The sequence below is a fragment of the Momordica charantia genome (genome assembly GCF_013281855.1).
Source record: "Momordica charantia cultivar OHB3-1 chromosome 6 unlocalized genomic scaffold, Mcharantia_2.0 BLBB01000006.1, whole genome shotgun sequence".
In the NCBI taxonomy this organism is placed as follows: domain Eukaryota; kingdom Viridiplantae; phylum Streptophyta; class Magnoliopsida; order Cucurbitales; family Cucurbitaceae; genus Momordica; species Momordica charantia.
The window spans coordinates 6,448,363-6,474,250 of record NW_028275164.1 but is presented as its reverse complement, the minus strand read 5'-3'; the positions used below and the strand labels follow the sequence as shown (position 1 = coordinate 6,474,250).

At 32.4% G+C, this 25,888-nt stretch overlaps 2 protein-coding genes across 2 annotated transcripts; both read right to left on the bottom strand.

Moving 5' to 3' along the window:
- Positions 1-9,393: 9,393 nt before the first annotated feature.
- Positions 9,394-14,788, bottom strand: LOC111016582 (beta-galactosidase). The gene is made up of 18 exons (XM_022292024.2): positions 14,429-14,788; positions 14,261-14,356; positions 14,057-14,169; positions 13,885-13,951; positions 13,671-13,763; positions 13,387-13,530; positions 12,409-12,497; positions 12,170-12,275; positions 11,994-12,081; positions 11,792-11,910; positions 11,543-11,707; positions 11,230-11,402; positions 11,014-11,123; positions 10,812-10,921; positions 10,610-10,720; positions 10,401-10,511; positions 10,097-10,302; positions 9,394-10,004 (listed from the first exon to the last, which is right to left on the bottom strand). The coding sequence occupies exons 1-18, from the start codon at positions 14,591-14,593 to the stop codon at positions 9,893-9,895; spliced, it is 2,178 nt and encodes a 725-aa protein (XP_022147716.1). The 5' UTR covers positions 14,594-14,788; the 3' UTR covers positions 9,394-9,892.
- A 4,365-nt stretch (positions 14,789-19,153) lies between these two features.
- LOC111016580 (beta-galactosidase) lies at positions 19,154-24,683 on the bottom strand. Its single transcript, XM_022292022.2, has 18 exons — positions 24,268-24,683; positions 24,100-24,195; positions 23,896-24,008; positions 23,724-23,790; positions 23,527-23,619; positions 23,239-23,382; positions 22,254-22,342; positions 22,013-22,118; positions 21,836-21,923; positions 21,635-21,753; positions 21,192-21,356; positions 20,899-21,071; positions 20,681-20,790; positions 20,482-20,591; positions 20,284-20,394; positions 20,075-20,185; positions 19,761-19,966; positions 19,154-19,684 (listed from the first exon to the last, which is right to left on the bottom strand). Exons 1-18 carry the CDS (start codon positions 24,436-24,438, stop codon positions 19,573-19,575), a joined length of 2,184 nt encoding a protein of 727 aa, XP_022147714.1. The 5' UTR covers positions 24,439-24,683; the 3' UTR covers positions 19,154-19,572.
- Positions 24,684-25,888: the final 1,205 nt, after the last annotated feature.

Below are 25,888 nucleotides of genomic sequence, written 5' to 3'. Positions count from 1 at the left end.
GGTTTGACCTTAATCAATTTCGTTGCACAAACACATATAAATATTAAAAAGAACATATAAATAATTATTTGGTTGATTTGTAAAATTGTATAAAACAATAGAAATTAAATTAAAAGCATTTAAATCACCGATACAATTTGAAAACGAACTCAAATTATAGAACCAAAGTTTTAATTTAACATATATATTAAAATCTAATATTTAAAATAGAAAATAAATATAATTTTTAGAAACCAAACCAAAATTTAATATTTTCTAAAAAACAAAAAAAAATCAAAATTTAATACATTTTAAAGTGTTATAAGAGGTGTGGAGGAGGGCAATCACAAAAAATTTGCAGAAAAGTCAAATTGCTGCATCCCACTTTCCAGCACGACTTTATGACGTGGCTGCTTTGACTTAAAAGAACTCACCAAAGCATACACGTGGCAATCAATAAGTGGCCAAACTATCAAATTAGTCTTCCTAATTTACAACTAATCCACGAGGGGTTTGATAAGTAAAAACAAATTAAATGATGCCCCTCTATAAAATATTGATGACAATATGAAATCCCAATTCATAAATTAAGATATTGGCATGCTATGAAAATTTTATTTTATAATGATAGAAGATTCAATAATATTGAAATGGTAGTAAATTCTACGTTCAATTATGAGTTTGAGTGGTTTGGATTTTTGGTTTCAATTTAATTTCACCATCATGATTCGGTTAATTTTAATTTGGTCTCTATAATTTTCGTAGACTCCAGAAGTCATATCTTAAACTAATTTTTTGTCTACTTAAAAAAGTTCACCTCATTTCTTTTTTTTTTTATTAAATTCAAAGGTCAAATAAATTATGGCAGTTCATTATCACGTGAATAGAAAATATGCCACGTATCGATGAGAATTATAATAAGATTTATAAGGTTGATCAAAATAAAAGGCTAAATTAAAACTAATATGAACATATAGGGGCAAATTGGTAACTTAAACAAAATTATTCTATTTTTTAAAAGAAAGAGTACGATTACCATAAAATAATCATGAAATGATAAATATTTTGCTTGGAGAATAATTTTGGAATTATGAGAACAATAATTATATCCATTGGTGGGAAATTGAATCAGTAAGTGATTTTATGAACAATAATGGATGTGAAAGAGGCAACAATTTCAAATGAATTTGGTGAGAATTTTTATGGGGCTTCCAACAAATTTTTCTTTTTTCTTTTTTTTAATATGATTTTTATAAAATGAAAAAAAAATGCATAAGTTCTAGTAGGTATTTTCCATTATGGCGGTTGTTAGGGTCTTTTTTTTTTCTTTCCAATTTTGACCCTTATTTGGTTGTCAAGGGCCGCCCACTATAATGCTAATTATTTATTTTTTTAATCAACTTCATCATCAAGAAATACAAATAGTAGAGAGAAATTCGTTAAAAGATAATAATATAGTCTCACATCAGTCAAAAATTATAAAATCTATTAAATATACGGGTGAGGATAATATTTTCATTATCCTAACACGATAAATATATATCGATGGAAAAATAATTTATAATTTATAAAGGAATTCTAAAAGTCGAGTTGTTATACTTACGTCCATATTTGAACTTGCTTTCAAAGTAATTGGACGATGTAGATTGATGGAAATACAATCCATCATTTGAAAACATCTTCATATGATTAAAATGACATCTAAATTTTTACGGCAAATAATTGGACGACAATACTTGTCTTTAAAGCAATTACATTGACTTAATATTCATTGATTGACACATCATGGTCGCCTTTAATAGATTTATGCTATAAAGAAATATAAACAAAAAATCAAACAAGAACACGTCACCCCAATCACTATAATACAAGTATATTGTTGGTCAATGTGTAAGCCAAATCAATAAAAACACAAGTATAATATATTTTTAACAAATAGTTTATTTTTCTCCGTCGTAGAAAATGATATGCACGATAGAACATTTCATCGTACTATGATTGAAAATACGATCTATTTAATTTTCAATTAATAACCTAATTGAATAGGACAATAAAATCACATTAATTTCGAATGACTTGGAAGAAATGATAAAATGATTCAAATTTCCCAAAGGGAATCAATGAACCATAATTAGTCAAATTAGTTCAGCACTAATTTAATGAAAGTAATATTTGTTAATTTCTTTCTGCACCCACAGAAATTCTGCACATTTTTATCCATACACACCCACCAACACCTACCCTTACACAAATATCTTACATGTTTCCTTTTCCAAAATTAATGTAATTATAATTCAAAAGTTATTGCTTATTTTTAATATTGAGTACAAAATTTGAATATTTCTACTTACTATCACGACAAATTGTCTATTACAGAGAAATTATTCTGTGTGAATTATCTTGGATAAAAAGCTGATTAAATCAAGGAACTTTTATTTAATTTTAAATCATTTTATATGGGTACGTGATGATTTATGAAAATGTCTTCGAAGATTTTTTTTGGGATAATAAAACGCCTTAAATATAAAAGAAACAACGTCTCGTTATTTTTAATGTAATTAAAAATAAATATGATAGTCGAAAACGATACGGTCACAAAATTATTAACAAAACGGAATGGGGGTGGAGGTTATTTGTCGTGATTACAATGGAGCCATCATCTTTGCAATGACTAAAGTGATTCAGATTCCTTTATCACCTCTACATTTAGAAATCAGTGCGATATCGGAAGGGATTCGTCTAGCAATTCGCCTCAACCTGCAACGGGTTATTCTCGAATCCGACTCCTTAATTGCAATCAACATGATTTCAGGGGAGATCAAAGACAATAGTAAGGATGAGACTAGACTTGAAGACATTCAAACGCTCTCTTCTTTTGATGAAGTATGCTTCGTGCATGTCTCTTAGCACACAATCTAGCTTCTAAAGTTGTTTCTTCTAATTACTTGTATGCTGTGGATTTCTCAAAGTTCTCATATGCTTTTGCATCAAACAAAAAAGAAATTGATTCACGTGTAGTTCAAGTCTCGTGATAAAAAAAAAACACAGTTTTTTATTATATTAATATCAAATATAAAGATGGAGATCTAAACCTATTATTTATTAAAGTAAAAGAAAAATATTTTGACCATTAATCTATACTTAGTTATACAACTTATATTGATGTTAGATTAGATGTCGTTGTCTTCTGGTTTGAATCTTCACATCTTTTTTTTTTTTTTAAATACGGCAATATATTAATCACAATTTATTAATTATTAATTATTATTATGGAGGCGTCGTGTGAGAAGGACGTGTCCATGACAATATAATAAAGGTATTATTGGAAATTGGCATAATTAATTAAATGCCTCGATTTTCCACCATTTTGGGTGGAGGGTGTGAATTGAGAGAAATGCGTACGTCAGCAGCCGGCGCGGAAAAATGGGCCCCACTTCATTATCCATATAAAATTAAATTTATTATTATTATTATTTATCATTATTTCCCCTTCTTTCATTCTTCGTGGGTTGGGCCCATTACCTTTACGTAATTTCCCCCGGCCCAACTCGTGTCCATATCCAAATTTACATATTTATTTAACCTCAAAAAACAAAACAAAAAAGGCATCAAAATTTCCTCTTCAAAAAGCGACTAAAGCTAACTTCAAATAGCTTACTCCAATAATACTTAGCTTCACTTCACCACTAGAAAATGGATAATAATGATGATATGTCACCACCATCAATTATTTAAATAGAAAATTCACTTTCAAAATTTCTTAATCAATCAATCATTATTAAAATTAAGCCTTAACCGAAGAGTTTTGAACGTAAAGAAAAAAAATAATGACTCTAATATATTATTGTATCCTAAAATAAATATAGAAAACCACACCCGTACGATGAAATTTCGAACTATAAATCTTACCAACAGGACTGATAATCATCAGCGAATCGAAATTGTTAACAAAATATTTGATAAAAAAGGAAAAAAAGAATCAATTTTCATCCATATAAAAAATTTTCAATAGGGTAGGGGAGGATCAATTTCCTTGATCAAGTAGGCCATAAAATTCTCTCTCTTGTTATAATATTTTGATTTGAAAGTTATGAGAAAAGCAAAGGTCCTCTTGCATCTCAAGCAATCCATGGATTCTACATTATCTACAAGCTTTTTCTTGAAAAATATATATAAATAATAAATAAAAATAAATAATTTTGAAAATTATCATATTTATTTAAATATATACACATATTTATTTGATGTATGAATCATATGGTCCACGCTGACCTAATTAATTAAAGTCATTACATGCATTAAATATTTTAATTCCAAAATTTTCCCCTTTAAATGTATACTTTATTGGAAGCTATCTTTTTCTAATCCCAAAAAGTAAAAAAAATTAATAAAAAAAAGTAATAGTTTATTTTGAAAAGCATATAATATTAAAAAGTCGACCACAAAAGGACCACACTGCCCTTATATTATTCGATGCTACACGCAACTTGTTACCACCATAATTGTCATTCCCTCCTTCCAAGATAACATCCATTATAATTCTTATTATATAGTTTATTTCTTTAAAAAATCTTTTTATATTAGGTAAAATCTCAAATAATGCAATGAAATGATTATAAAGAGCTAAACGATATTGTTTTCTTAATAATATTTTGAATTCTTGAGAAGAGTCAATTTAAAGTTTAAATCACGCTGTAATTAATCCAATCACGAGAAAGGATTTCAATAGTGGTGACTTTTTTTTTTTTTTACGTTAAATTATATTTTGCAACTATATATATTTTGGAATTGGTTTTAATTTAGTCGGGCAAATTTGATAGGTTATAATTTGGCCTTCATATTTTAGAAATCTCAATTTTATTATTATAATTTGGTCAAATCAAACATACCATCACGATACGTATTAAAAATGTGATACATTTTTCTGTTTAAGAATTAGTAATAATTTTATATTTTGTATTTGATTGACTTTATAAAATAGTTTTATAAGAATTTAGAGACTGATGGAAAATGAGAAACTACACTAATAAAATTAAAACTAAACCCAAATTATAGTCAAACCGAACGTAGGTTAAATGGTTAAGACATCTATTTCTAAAGGTCATGAGTTCGAACTCCCACCCCACAGGATAGAGAGCAATTTGGTAATATGACATTTATTTCCTTACAGTAAACTAGTCAAATTAATTTAGACCTTGAAGGAAGTGCTGGGTATGAATTAATATTAAGATTAGGTGGAGAAATTGAAGTTTTAACAAACATTTTTTTTAGAGTTTAGTTATAGAGGTTTAAACATCTTAGTCCCAATCTCAATCCTCTATCCTTTTTCAATAACTAAAAAATCTCATGAATCATGATCTTCCATTGCATCTCACATCAATAATTAATAATTATTATTATTAGAACTCTAATATTTAAAAGTGAGGAGTTTTCTGTTTTTTACTATCCAATACATGAAAACAATATTTAAGTGTTGACTTGCGAGTACTTATCTGTTTATACTAATTCAATTGAAAAATAATAATCTATTTTTACATTTATCTCTCTTATTTGTCAAAAATTAACCGTGGTCAGTATAAAATATCACTGGTCATCTTTTCATAAATGAGAAAAACGAGCTGGTTTTTTCTTCGGTACGAAGTGAAGGAGGTAGTATAACAAATGCCTACTTTTCTTACCAAACTATCATAACAATCCCTTCAAGAACAAGTTGGATCTTACAAGGGAAAAGTCCACTGTGCCCTAAAAATGGTGGGGAAATTTTGGTGGTTTTGTTGGGGTTTGGTCCAACGCCCTCTCTTAAAAGCTGCTGTAAATTAATTCCATTTTGAAAATTGGGTTTTTGAATCTTGACTTAATAACCCCAAAAGAACATTAAAAAAAAAAGAAAGTTTAATGGCTATTTAAGAGATAAGTTTGAAAAATGGCCTTGAGATTGTTTTCAAAACGGTTTTCTATTTTTGTTTTTAAATAATTTTGATGAATTGAACTTAATTTCCATTAAAGCCAAGGCTCTTGTTTGGATTGTCAATATCATGGATAATGCATCAAAGATAATGTACCAACTAATCCCACTTCATATCTCATTAATATAATATCTTCTCTTTTACGAAATTGTAACTCAAAATCTGATAGAATTTGATTCTCTTTTCATTGGATTCCAACTTTGCATTAACATTAAAAAAGATATATAAAATATAAAATTGTCTTTGTATCTAAGCCAAAACATAGTTACCGGTGTTATAGTAATTAGTTTAGAAGAAAGCTTTTGAAAACGCAGTGCGCCCAATTGAATAAGGAACAAGATGAACGCAAAGGTTAAACGAGCATCCCACACCCAAAAGGTGTCTCACTATCTCTCACGTAGGTTTTCCTAAAAATCCCTAAATCACTCAAGTAAATGATGTAAAAAGATGGTAGATTAGTACATGCTAAAGAAAAATATATCGTATTATTATACACTAAATTTTATAAGGAAATAAGCGAGATCCAATTAGACGATAGGAGACCGGAAAAAAGTCGAGAAGTGGACATGAACCATAAAAGGGGGCACACGAACCAACCCCCGACCGACTAGGCCTCGACGTCGAGACCTCCTCGGCGCCAAGCAGTTCTCGACCCTCGCCGAGAACCCTAACAATTCATCCCGAACCATCCTGCCTCGACTCTCGATTTGACCTTAAGCCCACAATGAAACGAACGGATCCGAAACAAGCATGAAGCCCATTCCGTCTAGATCTCATGAGTGCATTAGGATTCAACTTATGTAAATCCTAAAGGGATTAAGATTCAACCTCTATAAGTGTATAAATAGGAGAATAAATAGGAGAGTAAGCTAAATCCTAAAGATATGCTCACAACACTTCACACTTTATACTCAACTATTTCGATTTTGACTTAAAACATCAGAGGCTGTGTGGCAAGAGCCACACTCATCTTTGGCGCGAATTTGGCGGATCCCAAGAAGCCAAATTTTTGCATCAACACTAAAGAGTATCAAAATAAAAGGAGTCTGCCTCCACATAAGAGGTTGCCTTTGTACTACTCGCAGGTCATATAGATTGAAACCTGAAGCTTTTCTTACTGACTTCACATCGAGAACTACTCTTTAAATAACTAATCATTCGATGATCTACAAGAAAGGTGGCAACATTCAAATGATTAATTATACAATATAAATCATCTTTGTTATTCTAAAAAAATTTAAGCGAAAAGCAAACTCATTTATCATCTCATCTTGTATTTCTTCCAATTAAGACATAACTTTTTTTTTTTTTTTTGGCTCAAACATGGATTTCCAAAAGTGTGTTCATTACCCATGTATGAACCCCAATTCATAATTATGGAAATGGACTCTCTTTTAGGTATCTTAATTTTGGGGGCAACGAATTCAATTAAACGGGCCCACGTGTCGTTGTTCGAGTGGAACCATTTGTCAAATGGGCATTTGATTAATGGGGGAGCTGTCACGTTGCTTTCAAAACATGATACAAATTTGTGGGATATCCTTTTTGATATGTAGTAATGGATAAGAAGGAAAACATTTACGCATCATTCCTACTCATGCAACCTAAAAGAGAATTGAAAATCTCTACGCCAATTTGTAGTTATGTTGATGTGATGTTTCCATCACAATGGTTTGTTTACTCTCTAATTAACTATTTTTGTCATAAAGTATGTTCGAAATTATTTTTAAGAACATATTTGTATATATAACTTGAGAGATTTGATCGGTATAGGACATGTGATTTTGTTTATCGTGTTAATCTCGTAAATTATATGCTACATAAATTCAATATATTTTTCTTTTTTACAAACTATATGAGTCAAATATCCCCGCTGAGAGCTTTGTTTATAAGCAAATATTATCCTTTTTGATTTGTAGCAATGGATAAGAAGGAAAACACTTATGCGCCATTCCTACTCATGCAATCTAAAGAGAATAGAAAATCCACGCCAACTTGTGGTTATGTTGATGGGATGTTTCCATCCCAATGATTTCTCGACTCTCTATTTAGTTATTTTTGACATAAATTATGTTCGAGATTATTTTTAGTAAAACGTATGTTTGGCTTGATAACATATTTGTATAATTTGAGAGGTTTCATCTATATATGATATGTGAGTTTGTTTAACGTGTTAATCTCGTAAATTATATAGATATATACTTTTGAATAATACATACTTTTTAAAATTTTCTTTTACAAACTATACGAGTCAAATATTCCCACTAAGAGCTATGTTTATAATAAAATATTGATTAAATTTTTTTCGATCTAATAAAACTTTTTTTAGAGTATTTTTAAATGTGATTGAGAATTTTATAAACTAAATTTTCATATGTAACTGAGTACCTAAAGAGTGTTTTCTACTGGACAATAACGCTTTTAGAATGAAAAAAACTATAATAATCCACGTGTTGACTCTTTTCCTCTCTTTAGGTGTTCATGCCCTTAATAATAATATTTGACGTAATGTAATTGAACAATAATTGATCGTGTGTATGACTTGTTATTGACGAATGTTTCTTTACAAGTTGGATGAATAAGATGGATGATAGCTCAATTTTAAGATGAAGTAATGGATCACTATGATGATTGAAAATTTTTAATCTTTAAAAAGTTAAGCATTTATCCATATATGGATATGGTTAGTTGAATTTGAGATACCTTATGTGTCACATTCGATGACCAACGTTTTAGATAGACATTATCATTTATTATTATTATTATTTCTTTTGCAACATAATTAATATATTTGAAATTACTTGATGGTAAATATTAAAGACCAGTAAAGTTAAAGTCATGTCGTTATTCGAGAAATATGAGACGAGTATCTACAAAACTATTATTATTTATGTATCTTTCAATGGATCCTCATGTCTTTATATAAATAAAAAATGATTAAAGATTACTAAAGTTAAGGTCGTGTCGTTCTTCGACAAATATGAGATGAGTATCTACGAGACTAATATTTATGCATCTTTCAATGGATGGTCGTGTCTTTATATAAAATTAATATAATAATAAAAAAATGATTTCAAGTTGAGAAATGATAATAATAATAAATAGATAAAAAAAACTCAAATCCCAACCAAATTAATTCTATATGAGAAATTAATATATGTCTAATATTTTCTAATCATGCAACCTAAAAGAGTTGAAAATTTGTACACCAACTTGTGATTCTACTCCTTATTTAGCTGATCGCCATTAAAACATATTCGACAATCTTTTCAAAAAAAGAAAAAAAAATTAACTTAAAAAGAAGAGACTTTTATAACAAGAAATTTGATTTGAATTTGATATGTGAGTTTGTTTATCTTATTAATCTCGTGAACTATAAATATCTATACTTTTTAACACGTGCAACATAAATTCAAATCGAGAATCATGACTCCCAACAACAGAGACATGCACACTCATGGGAAACACATTATTGCCACTTTGAAGTCATTACATTGCTATGAAAAGTAAAAGTATAATGATTATGTATTGTGCCTGAACATTTGTATTCTATTCAAGCATTACAACCTCGACCCTCGACCGATGATCGACTCGTTACATAAGTCCCAAATAAATAAATCTGGGTTTGAATTTGGGATCAAAGTTTTGAACCCAAGAATAGCTTTTCTTTCTATGTACATAGCAAACTTCTTCACTATCTACATTTGACATAAAAATGGTGTTTGGTTTTGGTATTCTTCTCCACTTATTCTCTTGCGAATTCGAACAATACGTGGATCTTCGACCCGATACATCTGCTACTGGCCTGAGTTTGACAAGCGCTTATGCAACTGAAGATGAACTATAATTTGAGAAATCTACCGGTGCATTTGGTGAAACTGAAGAGAAATGTGAGGCATGGTTGAGAATAGTTGCAACCAGCCTCAAGTGCAAGCTTCTTGGTGTTATCAGGATACTGATCTCTTAACCAAAGAAATCCCTTGAGGGTTGCCACCCCATTCTTCAAAAACTACCAATACGTTGCCGCTCGGGTTCAACCAAGCGCGAGGAACATGATACCTGACATTTTACAAGCTTGATCGTTAAGTACGCACCAAGACAATAGGTAAACGAAACTTATAAATCATTGTCTAGAGCACAAGTCTTTTTACCATTTTTGAGAGGGTTCTCCACAGTTCGAATGACATTTCTTCTCGTCAAAGATTCCAGCATAGTTGCATTTGCCACAACTGCCGCGTGCGATGTATGCAGGCCAATGGCGCCCGATGCTCTGACCATTAACCCACATTTGACCTTTACCCATGCTGCTCATATCTAAAGCTAATGGTTCATTGCCTCCCGGGGCATCGAAAGTTGTCTGCAACGCCCGATACTCTTGTTATATCAAAATCCAAAAAGTTTTTAACCATAAAGAAGCTGTAGAAATAGAAGGATGTTCATATGAACTTCTCTTACCTTGTACCATGTGAGGGGTTGTTTTTGAGCCACCAATGAACCTTTCACCCATTCAACAGAACTACTTCCACTAACAGTATGAAGATTTAAGGCTTCTCCCTTCAAGCCAACCTACTCAATAACATTGTAATTGTGATTCTTTAGCTTCATACCGAACTAAAATAAATAACCGAATGCAAAAGAGAGGGTACATTGGTTTGCTAATGTACCTTGTAAGACCATTTATATCCAGACATGTCTCTAGTACCCTCGTTTAGCCCCTTCAACGTGACGGGGCCTAAAATTCCAGTATTCCAAGTCTCATAATGCGGGCCGCCATTCTGACATCAATCAAATTGGAGCATAAGTCGAATTCGGAATCAATAATGATTTTAAAGAAGTATATGGAAATCGGAAACCAAAGAAACTAACCGGGAGACCAACAGCAACACTTAGCATGGAAAGCTTGTTGACTCCTGCCCTTAGATTAACGTATTTACTTAATGTTAATTTAGAATTCTCCATTCCCCCATATACAGTTCCTACATTCATAATATAATAGCACTGTGATGTTAGAATCATTTAGTTCATGTCTGGAGAATCTTCAAGCAAAAATATGTTCATTGTCATGTACCAGCTAGTTGACCATTGATGAAAACATGTAGTGCATGGCCTGCTGAAAAGATGGTGAGAAGAGGCCATTGACCACTCTTTAGGAAGCCTTCATTCGGATCGATCCTTATACTGAGAAAGGTAAACATGGGGCAGAGTAAGATAAAAATGACTTTTTTCATCATTTATCGATAAAAACCTGAAACGTTGAATCTGCAATGAGTGATGAAGTTCTTACTCTGTCATGTACCATAGATAATCTGTTTCATCCCTGGTGATGCTTATTTGCTCCAATAATCCAGCCATGGTTGTTGTATCATCAGCATAAGCAGAGGCAGTTTCTTCATTGTATGAAAGCCACGAAAATGAAGAAATCGGCGTCATCTTAATCTGCGAACTTCGAACCCCAATCTGCAAAGATTAATCTCATCAAATTTTATCCTTTCAACATAAAATTGCTATCCAGACAAAGAAACTTTGGGGGTTTAAGAGTTTTTAAGGTTCCATTAGCCTGCGAAGGTTCAATTAAGTGATTTTGACACTTGTCTTACTTTTGCAGTGTTGAAAAAGGCAGACTTGCAGTCAGGGAGGATGCTGATGGACCAAGGTGGTAGGTCATATTGAGCATTTCCAAAGCTGACTCTTGCAGAAGTTGAGGTGTCATAATTTGCTAGAAAAGCAGCACATGCTCCAGACCTTGTCTTGAAGACATGAGCCTTAAATAGTCATCAAAAAAAGTCGAATTAGACGGTCTTTCAAAAAATATATGCAATGACATTAGCTATTCTTTCATCAGCTACCTCTTGATTGCTTCCCAACGATGTCACTGAGGGATCAACTGAAACTAAAGCAGGCTCGCACAACTTGATGGCTTTGTGCAAATCTCTCAGATGTCCCCATTTTGGTTCCCTTAATAGACCTGTCATATCCAAGAAATATTGTCATGCTAATGGTTACATTTGAGAACCAACTCTTGGAATGTTACTATTTCTACATGCTCACCGTATTCATCGATTGGAGCATCATAGTCATAGCTAGTGGCGATGAAAGGCCCTCCAGCTGTTCGGCCGAAGTTTGTTCCTCCATGGTACTGACATGAGAGAAAATTTTGAAAGAGTTATGGAAATGATTTTCAATGATCAGCCCATGTTAATGAAACACTCTTGATAGTTCATTACCATATAATAATTAACTAATGAACCACCACTTTGTATGAATCTAGCAACTGAAAAGGCCAAGTCTTCAGCTGGCCTGTAAGGAACTGGGCCACCAAACGCTGTGTACCTTTAATATTTCATATATGAGAATAATGTCAATTGTAAAGGAACTCTGTTGACATGTAAGTGAACTTCTAATCCCTTAAGGTCAGAATTTTTTTGTTGCAATTTGATGGATATAGGCAGGATAAGTAACTTACCAACCACTCCAGGCTTCAGTCCAAATTTTGGGTTTATAAATCTGGTTCGGTTTGAAGGTTTCACAGTAAAATCCATTGCAGGTGTCAATCTGAAGCAAAACCAAACCAAGTAGATCGAAGTTTTATGACAAGAGAGTATAGAAGATGAGAAAAAGCTTATCTTAAAGAATCTACTGATTTAGATTATAAAAGAAGTTAATACTTAAACGAAGACGTCTATAAGCTTGTCTGCCCAAGAATCTAAAGCAATTTAACTGATTTAGAAACAAACAAAATAAAACTTCCAAGGACAACTCTAAAAAGAGTAAAAAATAGGGGGGAAAGGAAGAAGAATATTTCTTTTTCACCTCCAAAGAGTTTAAGACAATGAGAAAAAATAAAAAGGACAAATGGGCATGGTGATGAAAATAAGCCCCAAAACAGGAGTTTTATATTTAAAGGCAAGATGGATTCAAGTGTATAAAAGGAAAATCCACCGGTTAAAGCAAAAAGAAACTCAACATCAAGTACCGTTATATGTTGAAATCCCACCAAGAAAAGAGGTAGTCGTATCCACATTAAATGGATATGACTCATGAACACGTAAGGGACCGATATCAAAGTTTTGTATTCTCCTTTGCTTGATCAATGATTACAACAGGTCACACAAACCATGTTAAAAACTTAAAAGTATTGATAAAAGACTAAATTTACGATCACTTAAATTTTTTTGGTTTAGTGGTATTTAACTTCGTATCAGAGTAGGAGGTCCCTTACCATCAAACCTCTGTAATGTTTTATTTCCTTCAATATCAATAACCACTTGTTGGATTTTGTATAAATTTCCATGCCCACATGCGAGGAGAAGTGATGTAGTACTAATAAAAGATTGTTTACATTGGATGGATTTAACAAACAACCTAATACATGTTCCTCAACACAGAATAAATCCCCAGGAGAAAAAGAAACCCATGATAGAAACGGAGGAGAATAGCTTACCACAGGGTCAGGGGCATCTTCTTGCTTGCACATCACCCATGGGACCCCAGTGTCGAGACCTACTGCCATTTGAGCAGCCCATTTGGTGTAGGATTTACTAGGGGCACCAATTCCCGACTCCATTGGTCCATATTCATTCTCGATCTGTCACCCAAAACATAAAAGAAAACAAACTTTCAAATTCATCACTGTTAAATATTTTTTACTGAATGGTCAATTTTCAGGAAACCCAGTTTTGATGAATCCAAGCAAAGCCTTATGTTTATATGTTTGTTGGAAGTTACCTGAGATAGAATAATGGGTCCTCCCTGGCTTTGATATAGCCTCTGCCCCTTCATCATACTGACAATCTTCTCAGTGAATTTTTGCATAGCCGCCTTTATTAAAAGACAATTTGAATCCATTATTTAAGAGTAAATAAACCATAAAATTATTTGCTTCAAGTTCAACAGAGAGAGAGGACTGAAGATGTCCATAGACATTTCAGAATTTTCCTACCTTGAAGGGTCCATTGTCTGTCCTAAAGGCAATCCCAGGAACATACTTTAACCAAACAGGAAATCCACTGAATTATTGAAGTAAGATAATAATAAAAAAAAAGAATCAGAACAGAGCCACATGAAGACAAATTATTAATAAGATATTGTGGTAAATATAACTTTATTTTTACCCGAAGTTCCATTCAGCACAGACATATGGACCAATCCGAAGATGAACATACAAGCCTGCTTGTTGAACCAGCTTCAAAAATCTCACCAAGTCGTATCTATCCTCAAAATAATACTGTAAATTTGCAAAACAAAAGACCAAAAGATCAGTATAATCCAAACCCAAGAAAAGCCAAAAGCCAAAAACAAAATTATTCTCACTCTACCTTGCCAGGAGAAGGCTCATGGCCATTCCAGAAAACATAAGTCTCTATAACATCCAACCCTCCATCTTTGGCCTTCTGTATAAGGTCTGGCCACATCTGCAACCACCACAAAAGTTATTAGAGAGAGAAATAGAAACAACCCGTGATTCACATTGGACGTATTAGAACCTGGGGTGTGCTTCTTGGGTAATGAATGGACCCGGAAATCAAAATTCTTCTCCGGCCATTGATGATGATGGCCTTGTGGTCATAAGTCACGGAAGCCAATCCAGAAGAACAGACCCACAAAAGCAAACCCAAAAACAGCACCAAAGTTCTTGACATTCTGAACATTTTGCAACCCCTCACCACCAATTTCCGATAACATAAAAGAGGGTTGGTGGGTTTCTTTTCTTTTCTCAATCTCTCTATTGGGTTGATTCTTTTGAGGAAGAAAACAGAGAAAACAGAACGGGGGAGGGAAATGCAACGATTGTGATGGAATATTGAGGAGCTCTGATGCTAGAAAGAGCTGTTTTATAAGCAATTCGAAACGTGAGGAAGAGAAATGGATTGGGGCCATGGCACTGTCTTTTTTCAAGGAACTGCCTCTGCCGCGCAATGCCATTTTCAGGAGTCTTTTTAGGCGGACTGAACTACCGCTCAGATGAGATCTGACCTGATTTTTCAAGTAAAAGTTTTTCTAACATTTTGTTTTTTGTTTTTTTGAAATTTTTTTCTAACATTTTGTCAGTAGTAACTGGTAAGTGACAATGCAAAAATTAAACTTGCGACAAGAATTCAAATTCTGTTCATTGTTTTTGGTTTTAATAAATTAAAGGAATTCAGTGAGTATTTTTGTCATATTTGTTTCTAAAATTATTTTTAATTTTAAGATTATGTGATATAAATCGTGAAAATTCTAAAACCAAGTGTTTTAGATTCTAAATTTTAAACTTCAAATTACGAATTTATATTAAAAAATAAAAATTTTGATAAATATATTATTTCATGTCATAAATTTATTTTATTTTTGTTAAAATCAAAATAGGTAAAACATAATATATTAATTATATTATAATATATATGTTAATAAATAAATTAATAATATTTTAGATTCAATTAAATATTTAATCGGTAACTTTCACTAGTCTACCAATATATTACTAAACACATATAGAATAATTTGTAAATTGAGATGTCTACCAATATATTACTAAACACATATAGAATAATTTGTAAATTGAGATGTAATTTCTAAACATGCTAGTCGAAAACATTGAAAATATGAAATACAACTCTAGTTTTCATTTCATCTCTTTTTTTCAAACTACCGACTAAAAACACCCTAGATTTTTTAGCCATTTTCGCATGGGAAAACTTGGATATTAAGTTTTCATCCATGTGAAGAATAAATTATTTAAAGTGAGTGAAAGGTAGGTATGTTTGTTATTTTAAATATTTATTATATTTTTTTAGAAATATTTATCGATGTTTACATTTTACTGATATTTTCATCAATCCTAAAATCGAAGTCTCGACATTTTTCATACATTTAAAATTCCGGGCCTTATTAATTGAAAAATGAAGTATTGAGGATGAATAAATCACCACTCAACCCAAAAGCTTAAACGGGTTGAGTAAATTTAATTCATATACGGGTATCTCACCATGAAAACTAAATCGCATCAGAATTTAGAACAAGAACGATGTTGTAGAAAATGTCGGGATCGTGACCAGAATTCTTGTTGGACTTGGTGTGTTGGGGTTGCAACGTGTGCAAACAAAGTCCCACATTTAGTTAGGGAAAAGAGTGATCAACGAGGACAACTATCTCCATTAGTATGAAGTCTTTTGGGTGAAATCAAAGACAAAGCCGACCATGTCTAAAGCAGATAATAGTGAATATATTATTTTTAACCTAAAAATAATGGAGGTGAACTAAGTAGTACATGACACCAACTAATTTGGATTAGTTGAGCTTAATTTCCATTAAATCCAACGCTCTCGTTTCAATTGTCAACATCATGATAATGCATCCAACTAACTCCACTTTTATCTATCATTAATATAATCTCTTTTCTTTTAGGAAATATAACTCAATATTTGATAGAATTTGATTCTTTTCTCATATTCTAATCTTATGTTAACATTTATAGAAACAAAATTTTTTGGTTAAATTCTCTCCCATCCTAAGAGAATGGCTAATTACACAAGTTCCTTTCTCTTATCTTGTATTTCTTCTTATCAACCACAAATCACAATTATGGAAATGGGCATTTGTTTTAGGTTTCTTAATCTTGGGTGCAATGAATTATCAATGGGCATGTGGTTAATGGGGAATTGCCATGTTGCTTTCAAAACATATAACAAAATTGTGGGATATCGTTTCGACGTCTCCTTTCGAAGCTAGTGTTGCACCCGATTTGGATGATCATCTTCCACTTAAATTTTCATGCATTTCCATAAATCTTTGATTTTATCACGTTAAACTTCATTCTCAAATTGGTCTCCCTCACTATCAGATTCGTACGATTTTAGAGTCAATTTCAACCTGTAATGGATGAATGCGTAAATCATATGCTAGATCTATTCTCTCCCTCAATGCTATTGCTTCCACCAGTTCAACTACACCTGTTAGAGGCAAGGGTTTCTCTAAAGCTACCTCATACATATCGACTCATTTCAAACGGATGCATTTGAATTCAACAAATATGTGTGAGTTCTTCAAGTGCCCTCTACTTTTTTTCTATTTGTAGTAATTTATAAAAAGGAAAGCACTTTTGCATAATTTCTGATGTGAGTTCTTGACGGCCCGTTTGGTAACGTTCTTGTTTCCACAATCCAAGTATGATAAAACAATATTTATATTTATGTTTGGGAACAAATTGGAAATAGAGAAAAAACTTGTTTTGGTTATTTCCAAAATTTTATAAAAATTTTGAGAATGTTCCAAAAAAGGATAAACAAGAAACATAGTTAATTGCAAAATGCTTAAATTTTTTAAAACAATTAGGAAATGAAAAACAAAGAACGAAAACGTTACTTAACGGGCTCTGAGTGTCCTCCATTTTTTTTCTTTTATTTTGGATCTGTTGTAATAGATAAGAATGAAAGCATTCTTTGTCATTCCTACTCATGCACCCTAAAATCTCTAAGCCAACTTGTGGATATGTTCCTTCGCCAAACAAAAAAAAAAAAAAAAAAAACCTTGTGGCTAATGTGTTGATATGATGTTTCCATCACAACTTTATTTATTTTCGCCACAAAGAACGTCCGAGAATATTTTCAAAATCGGACTAAAAAGATTAAATTTGTATAACATCGTAGATTTATATGTATTTGATAGGTGAGTTTGTTTATCTTATTAATCTCATAAATTAAATAGATCTATATTTTTGAACACGTGCAATATAAATTATTCAAGTTTTTGTCCGTGTATCCCTATTGAGAGTTATGTGTTTTAGAAAATATTAATTAAATACTTTTTATAGTATTCAAAGATAGTCGGATATCATTTCTAAGATCTTAAAAGTATTTTTAACTAATCAAAAATACTTTTAGTTAGGACTAAAAAAGACTATAATAATCCACATATTGACTCTTTTCCTCTCTTCAGGTATCTGTGCTCTTACTTTATAATAATATTTGACGTAATATCCGTAACCAATCATATTTATGACTTGTCGATGAATCTTTACTCGATTGAATGAGATGGATGATAGCTTAATTGATAGAAAATTTTTAATGTTTAAAAAGTTGATCATTTATCTTTATGAATATGATGAGTACTTGAAGTTGAGATATGTTATGCATCACTTTCAATGACAACTTTTTAGATAGACCTTATCTAGTTTTTTTTTTTCTTCTTCTCTTCCTTTGTTAGCGTTTTTTTGCAACATAATTAATATATGTAAAATGATTTGACGATAAATATTAAACACTAGTAAAGTTTCTTAATATATAAAAGATATTTTAAATATGATCATATGATATAGACACTTTAGCTTATTCACAAGACTATTATTTATTATATCTTTCAATGGGACGACGTTTCTTTATATAATTGCTTAAGGTACATATTACCGATCAAGAGACCGTGGGTTCGAATTTCTACCTCTATGTGAGATATATATTCGCTTAGTGATCTCTATTTAGTTATTTTCACCGTAAGACACATTAAAAAATGTTTTAAAGAAAACATTCGACTTAAAGCACAGGCTTGTATAACTTAAGAAGTTTGATTTGTATTTATTATGTGAATTTGTTTATCTTGTTAATGGATCTATACTTTTTAACATGTGTTACATAAATTCAAGTTGAGAATCATGACCCTCACCAATGGAAGGGAGAAACACTCATGGGAAACACATTTTGTCACTTTGAAGTCATTACGTGAGAATAGTGTTGAGATAATAGAGTCAAATCGAGAAGAAAATCTTTTTTTCTATATGAAAGAGTCTTTTTTTAATTTTTCTTTATCTTATTTAGTTTTGGCTTTTTTTATTATCCAATTTGGTAGATGTGCATAAATATAAAGTCGTGACTAATTCTCTGAAGAGAGAGAGTTTGAGAGCTTAATATTTGTGTATCCATTAGAAAGTTTGAAAGACTTGTAGAATGATTCGTGAGTTTTTTCTATGTTTGGAAAAACTGAGAGAAATCATTATAAAGAGCTTGTAAACTCTAGGGAGATTCTTCTTTAGCAGAGAACTGGACGTAATCCACGGTGAACCAGTATAAATCTTAAGTTTAATTTTTCTCCTCCCTATCTTTATTTATCGTTCTTGTTACTTAAAAGCTTTAGTTTGATTGTAAACAGGAACCAAAAACTTATCTGACATTAGCTAACAAATATTGTCTATATTTGTGATTGAGATAATTATGAGTTGACTGCATTTTTCACACCAAATAGAAAGTAAAAGTACAGTGATTATTGAGTGTGCAAGAACATTTGTATTCTATTCAAACATTACAACCTTGATCAATGACTGAATCTCTTTACATAAGCCCCAAATAAATAAATTTGGGTTTGAATATGGGAATCAAAGTTCTGAACCCAAGAATAGCTTTTCTTTCTATGTACATAGCAAACTTCTTCACTATCTACATTTGGCATAACAATGGTATTTGGTTTTGGTATTCTTCTCCACTTATTCTCTTGATGTTTGATCCAAGAAGCCCACTACTGGTCTCCTTGGCAAGCACTTTATGCAACTGGGGATGAACTATACTATGAGAAATCATAGGTGTATTTGGTGAACCTAAAGAGAAATTTAAGACATGATTGAGTTCAGTTGTAGACAGCCTCAAGTGAAAGTTTCTTGGTGTTATCAGAACACAGATCTCTTGACCAAAGAAATCCCATCAGGATTTCCACCCCATTCTTCAAAAACAACTAATACGTTGCCGCTCGGGTTCAACCAAGCGCCGGGAACGTGATACCTGAAATTTTAAAAGCTTTCTTGTTAAGCATGCACCAAGACAATAGGTAGACGAAACATATAGATCGTTTTTTTACCATCTCTGAGAGGGTTCTCCACAGTTAGAATGACATTTCTTTTCATTAAAGAATCCAACATAGCTGCATTTGCCACAACTGCCGCTTGCTATGTATGCAGGACAATGGCGCCCGATGCTCCGACCGTTAATCCATATTTGGCCTTTACTCATGCTGCTCATATCCAAAGCTAACGGTTCATTGCCTCCGGGGGCATTGAAAGTCGTCTTCAAATTCGATACATTTCATAAGCTCTCGTTATATTGAAATATGAAAAGTTTTGAACCATGGAGAAGTTGTGGAAATTGAAGGATGTTCATTTGAAGTTCTCTCACCTTGTACCATGTGAGGGGTTGTTTCTGAGTCAACAATGAGCCTTTCACCCATTCAACAGAACTACTTCCACTAACACTATGAATATTTAAGGATTCTCCTTTCAAGCCAACCTACTCAATAACATTGTACTTATGATTCTTTAGCTTCATACCGAACTGAAATAAATAATCGAAACCGAAAAATAGGGTACATTGGCTTCCTAATGTACCTTGTAAGACCATTTATATCCAGACATGTCTCTAGTACCCTCATTTAGCCCCTTCAATGTGATGGGGCCTAAAATTCCAGCATTCCAAGTCTCAAAATTCTGGCCGCCATTCTGACACAAGCAAATTGAACTCAAGTCGAATTCTGAATCAATAATGATTTCAAAGAAGCAAATGGAAGTCAGAAACAAGAAACTAACCGGGAGACCAACAGCAACACTCAACATGGAAAGCTTGTTGACTCCTGCCCTTAGATTTACGTATTTACTGAATGTTAATTTATGATTCTGCAAACCCCCATATACAGTTCCTACATTCATAATATAATAGTACTGTGATGAATTATTTAGTCCATGTTCGGAGAAACTTCAAGGAAAAAACATGTTAATTTTCATGTACCAGCTAGCTGACCATTGATGAAAACATGTAGACCATGGCCTGCTGAAAAGATGGTGAGAAGAGGCCATTGACCACTCTTTAGGAAGCCTTCGTTCGAATCGATCCTTATACTGAAAAATATAAAACATGGGGCAGAGTAAGATAAAAATGATTTCTTTTCATCATTCATCAATAAAATCAAGATATGGTGAATCTATCATAAGTGATGGAGTTCTTACTCTGTCATGTACCACAGATAATCTGTTTTATCTCTGGTGATACTTATTTGCTCCAATAACCCAGCCATGGTTGTTGTATCATCAGCATACGCAGAGGCAGTTTCTTCATTGTATGAAAGCCACGAAAATGAAGTAACTGGCGTCATCTTAATCTGCGAACTTCGAACGCCAATCTGCAAAGATTTTCGTCTCATCAAATTTCATCCTTTCAACATAAAATTGATATCCAAACAATGAAACTTTTCCATTAGCCTGTGAAGGTTCAGTTTAAGCGATTTTGAAACTTGTCCTACTCTTGCTGTGTTGAAAATGGCAGACTTGCAATCAGGTAGGATGCTGACGGACCAAGGTGGTAGGTCATATTGAGCATTTCCAAACCTGACTCTTGCAGAAACTGAAGTGTCATAATTTGCTAGGAAAGCAGCACATGCCCCAGATCTTGTCTTGAAGACATGAGCCTTAAATAGTCGTAAAACAAAGTCGAATTAGACCGTTTTTGGAAGAAATATGCAATGATCATTAGTTATTCTTTCATTGGCTACCTCTTGATTTTTTCCTATCCATGACTAAAACAAAGTCGAATTAGACCATTTTTGGAAGAAATATGCAATGATCATTAGTTATTCTTTCATTGGCTACCTCTTGATTTTTTCCTATCCATGACTAAAACAAAGTCGAATTAGACCGTTTTTGGAAGAAATATGCAATGATCATTAGTTATTCTTTCATTGGCTACCTCTTGATTTTTTCCTATCCATGTCACGGTAGGATCAACTGAAACTAATGCGGGTTCACACAACTTGATGGCTTTGTGCAAATCTCTCAGATGTCCCCATTTCGGTTCCCTTAATAGGCCTGTCATATCCAAGAAATATAGTCATACTAATGGTAACATTTGAGAACAACCTTTTGGAAGTTACTATTTCTACCTGCTTACCGTATTCATCGATTGGAGCATCAAAGTCATAGCTAGTGGTGATGAAAGGCCCACCGGCTGTTCGGCCGAAGTTAGTTCCTCCATGGTACTGATATTAGAGAAAATTTTGAAAAGAGTTATGGATATCATTTTCATTGATCAGCCAATGTTATTGAAACACTCCTGATAGTTCATTACCATGTAATAATTAACTAAAGAACCACCATTCTGTATGAATCTAGCCACTGAAAAGGCCAAGTCTTCAACTGGCCTATGAGGAACTGAGCCACCAAACTCTGTGAACCTTTAATATTTTATATATGAGAAGAATGTCAATTTTAAAGGAACTCTGATGACATGTAAGTGAACTTCTAATCCCTCGAAAGTTTAGAAATTTCAGTTGCAATTTGGCATACATAGGGCAGGATGAGTAACTTACCAACCGGTCCAAGCTTCTGTCCAAATTTTGGGTTTATAAAACTTGTTTGGTTTGAAGTTTTCGCAGTAAAACCCATTGCAGGTGTCAATCTGAACCAAACCAAACCAGGTAGATAGAAGTTTTAAGACAGAATAATATAGAAGATGACAAAAAATCTTATCTTAAAGAATCTACCGACTTAGATGTTAGATCATAAAAGAAGTTAATACTTAAAATAAGAAATTTATAAGCTTGTTTACTCAAGAATATAAAGTAATTTAACTGATTTAGAAACAAACAAAATAAAACTTCCAAGGACAACTCTAAAAAGAGTAAAAATAGGGGGGAAAGGAAGAAGAATATTTCTTTTTAACCTCCAAAGAGTTCAAGACAGTTATAAAGAAAAGGAAAAATTTGCCTGGTGATGAAAATAAGCCCCAAAAATGGAGTTTTATATTAAAAGGCAAGCATTTCTTCAAGTGTCTAAAAGGAAAATCCACCAATTAAAGGAAAAAAAAATATATATCTCAACATCAAGTACCGTTATATGTTGAAATCCCACCAAGAAAAGAGGTTTTCAATCCGCCTTAAATGAATATAACTCATGAACTCATAAAGGACAGAACCAAAGTTTTTTATTCTCTTTTGTTCTGTCGATGATTCCAACGAGCCAACAAACAATGTTAAAGTATTTATAAAAACTAAATTTACAGTCACTTAAGTTTTTGAATTCAATGGTGATTTAACATAATATCAGAGTAAGAAGTCTTATGTTCGAACCTTTTTAATGTCATTTCCTCCTCAATTAATATTGATAACTACTTGTTGGGTCTTGGGTCTTGTACAAATTTTCAAGCATACAAATGAGGAGTGATATAGTACTAATAAAAAATTAAATTTACGTTCAATGGTGATTTAACAAACAACCTAGTACATGTTCCTCGACACAGAAAGAATCCCCAAAAGGAAAAGAAACCTGTGATATAAATGGAGGAGAATAGCTTACCACAGGGTCAGGGGCATCCTCTTGCTTGCACATCACCCATGGGACCCCAGTGTGGAGACCTACTGCCATTTGAGCAGCCCATTTCGTGTAAGATTTACCAGGGGCACCAATTTCCCACTCCACCGGTCCATATTCATTCTCAATCTGTCACCCAAAAATATAAAAGAAAACAAACTTTCAAATTCATCACAGTTAAATGTTTTTTTAGGTGACTGGTCAATTTGCAGGAAACCCAGTTTTGATGAATCCAAACAAACCCTTCTTGTTTGTATGTTTGTTGGAAGTTACCTGAGATAGAATAATGGGTCCTCCCTGGCTCTGATATAGTTTCTCCCCCTTCATCATGCTAACAATCTTCTCAGTGAATTTTTGCATGGCCGCCTTTATGAAAAGACAATTTAAATCCATTACTTAAAGAGTAAATAAACCATAAAATTATTTGTTTCAAGTTCAAGATGTCAATCGACATTTCAGAATTTTCCAACCTTGAAGGGTTCATTTTCTGTTCTAAAGGCGATCCCAGGAACATACTTTAACCAAACAGGAAATCCCCTGAATTATTAAAGTAAGAAAAAATAATAGAAAAGGAATCAGAACAGAGCCACATGAAGACAAATTATTAATAAGATATTGTGGTAAATATAACTTTATTTTTACCCAAAGTTCCATTCTGCACATACATATGGACCCATCCGAAGATGAACATACAAGCCTGCTTGATGAACCAGCTTCACAAATCTCACCAAATCGTATCTATCCTCAAAATAATACTGTAAATTTGCAAAACAAAAGACCAAAAATTCAGTATAATCCAAACCCAAAAAAACCCAAAAGCCAAAAACAAAATTATTATCACTCTACATTGCCAGGAGAAGGTTCATGGCCATTCCAGAAAACATAAGTCTCTATAACATCCAACCCTCCATCTTTGGCCTTCTGTATAAGGTCTGGCCACATCTGCAACCACCACAAAAGTTATTAGAGAGAGAAATAGAAACAACACGCGATTCACATTGGACGTATTGGAACCTGGGGTGTGCTTCTTGGGTAATGAATGGAGCCAGAAATCAAAATTCTTCTCCGGCCATTGATGATGATGGCTTTGTGGTCATAAGTCACGGAGGCCATTCCAGAAGAACAAACCCACAAAACCAAACCCAAAAACACCAGCAGAATGAAAATGCTTGACATTCTTAACATTTCGCAACTCCTCACCACCAATTTCTGATAACATATACTGGGTTGATTCTTTTGAGGAAGAAAACAGAGAAAACAGAACGAGCAGGGAAATGCAAGGATTGAGGAGCTCTGCTGCTAGAATGAGCTGCTTCATAGGCAATTCAAAACATGAGAAAAAGAAGAGTGGGGCCATGGCACTTTTGGATGAACTGCCTCTGCCTCTGCCTCTGCCTCTGCCATTTTCAAACGACCTTTTTGTAAATTGGCACGTTTTAGGAGTGAGTGACTGAGATTCTACTAAATTTAATTTTCTTTATTAAATTTAATATAAATAACTTTAGTTGAGCATAGCTTTTTTCTAAACATTGTTTTCTTTCGTAGATGATAAAATTACTAAACTAATTATGTTAAGAAATATTTTTAAGAATTGATGGTTTCTTAAATGTATCGATGGATAAAATTGAAAGGGGACCATTTATAAATAACAAATATGATTTTTTTTAAACAAAATAACAAATATTGTTGAGGGAGAAATCTGAGCAGGGTAGGTGTCAAGCATTAGAGAAAATCTGTTACTAAACTCTTAAGCTGCCTACTCCCTCTTTTCTGGTCGACCATTCGTGCGGAATGACCCCTCCACCATCAAGTAAGTGAAAATATGTTATTAAACTCTTAAGGTGTCTACTCCTATTTTCTTCTCACTCCGATTATTGACTTAATCGTCGAAGTGTATTAGCGACGCACGCTTCCGAGGGACATGTGTACCTCTCCAAAATTCGTCATCAACAAATATGAAATTGTTAGATAATAAGAATGAACCGTTCAGCTGGATGAGATTTTTTATGATAGGGATCGAATTGTTACAATTGTTAAATTATAGAGACTAAATTATTACATAAAGTTCAAGAATATTAATTTGAAAGTATAGAAACTAAATTATTACAAATTAAAGTTTGGAGATTAAATCATTTGTTGAATAGAAATGTGGGGATCATAATTATTTTTAACCTAATTAGTTAGTACATGAAAATTTAATCCCATTTTGTTTCGGCATTGTGCTTGTCATATCATCTCAAAAATAATATATATGTATATATAGTATTTGTCGTATGCTTAATTTATATTTTGATATATGTAGTTCTATATTTATATCAAATGGATTATTGAAGTTAAATATTTTAAAAAATAATAAATAAATCATATTTTGTGCTAAACTTTCTAGTTTTATTAAATTATAAATGTGGTATTTATGATTTAGTTTTAGTTTCAATTTGATGTTTATGATTTTCAAATTTTCAAATTTTGTTAAATCTTCCGATTGTTCCTAAAAAACTCATATATTTTTCTCTATTATTTACTCCACTTAAAATCTTAATATAATTAGGAGCATCCATAATTAACAAAAAAAAAAATCAACTATTACAAAATAAATTAAGTACGATCTGTGACATTTTATAAAATCAAAAATTAA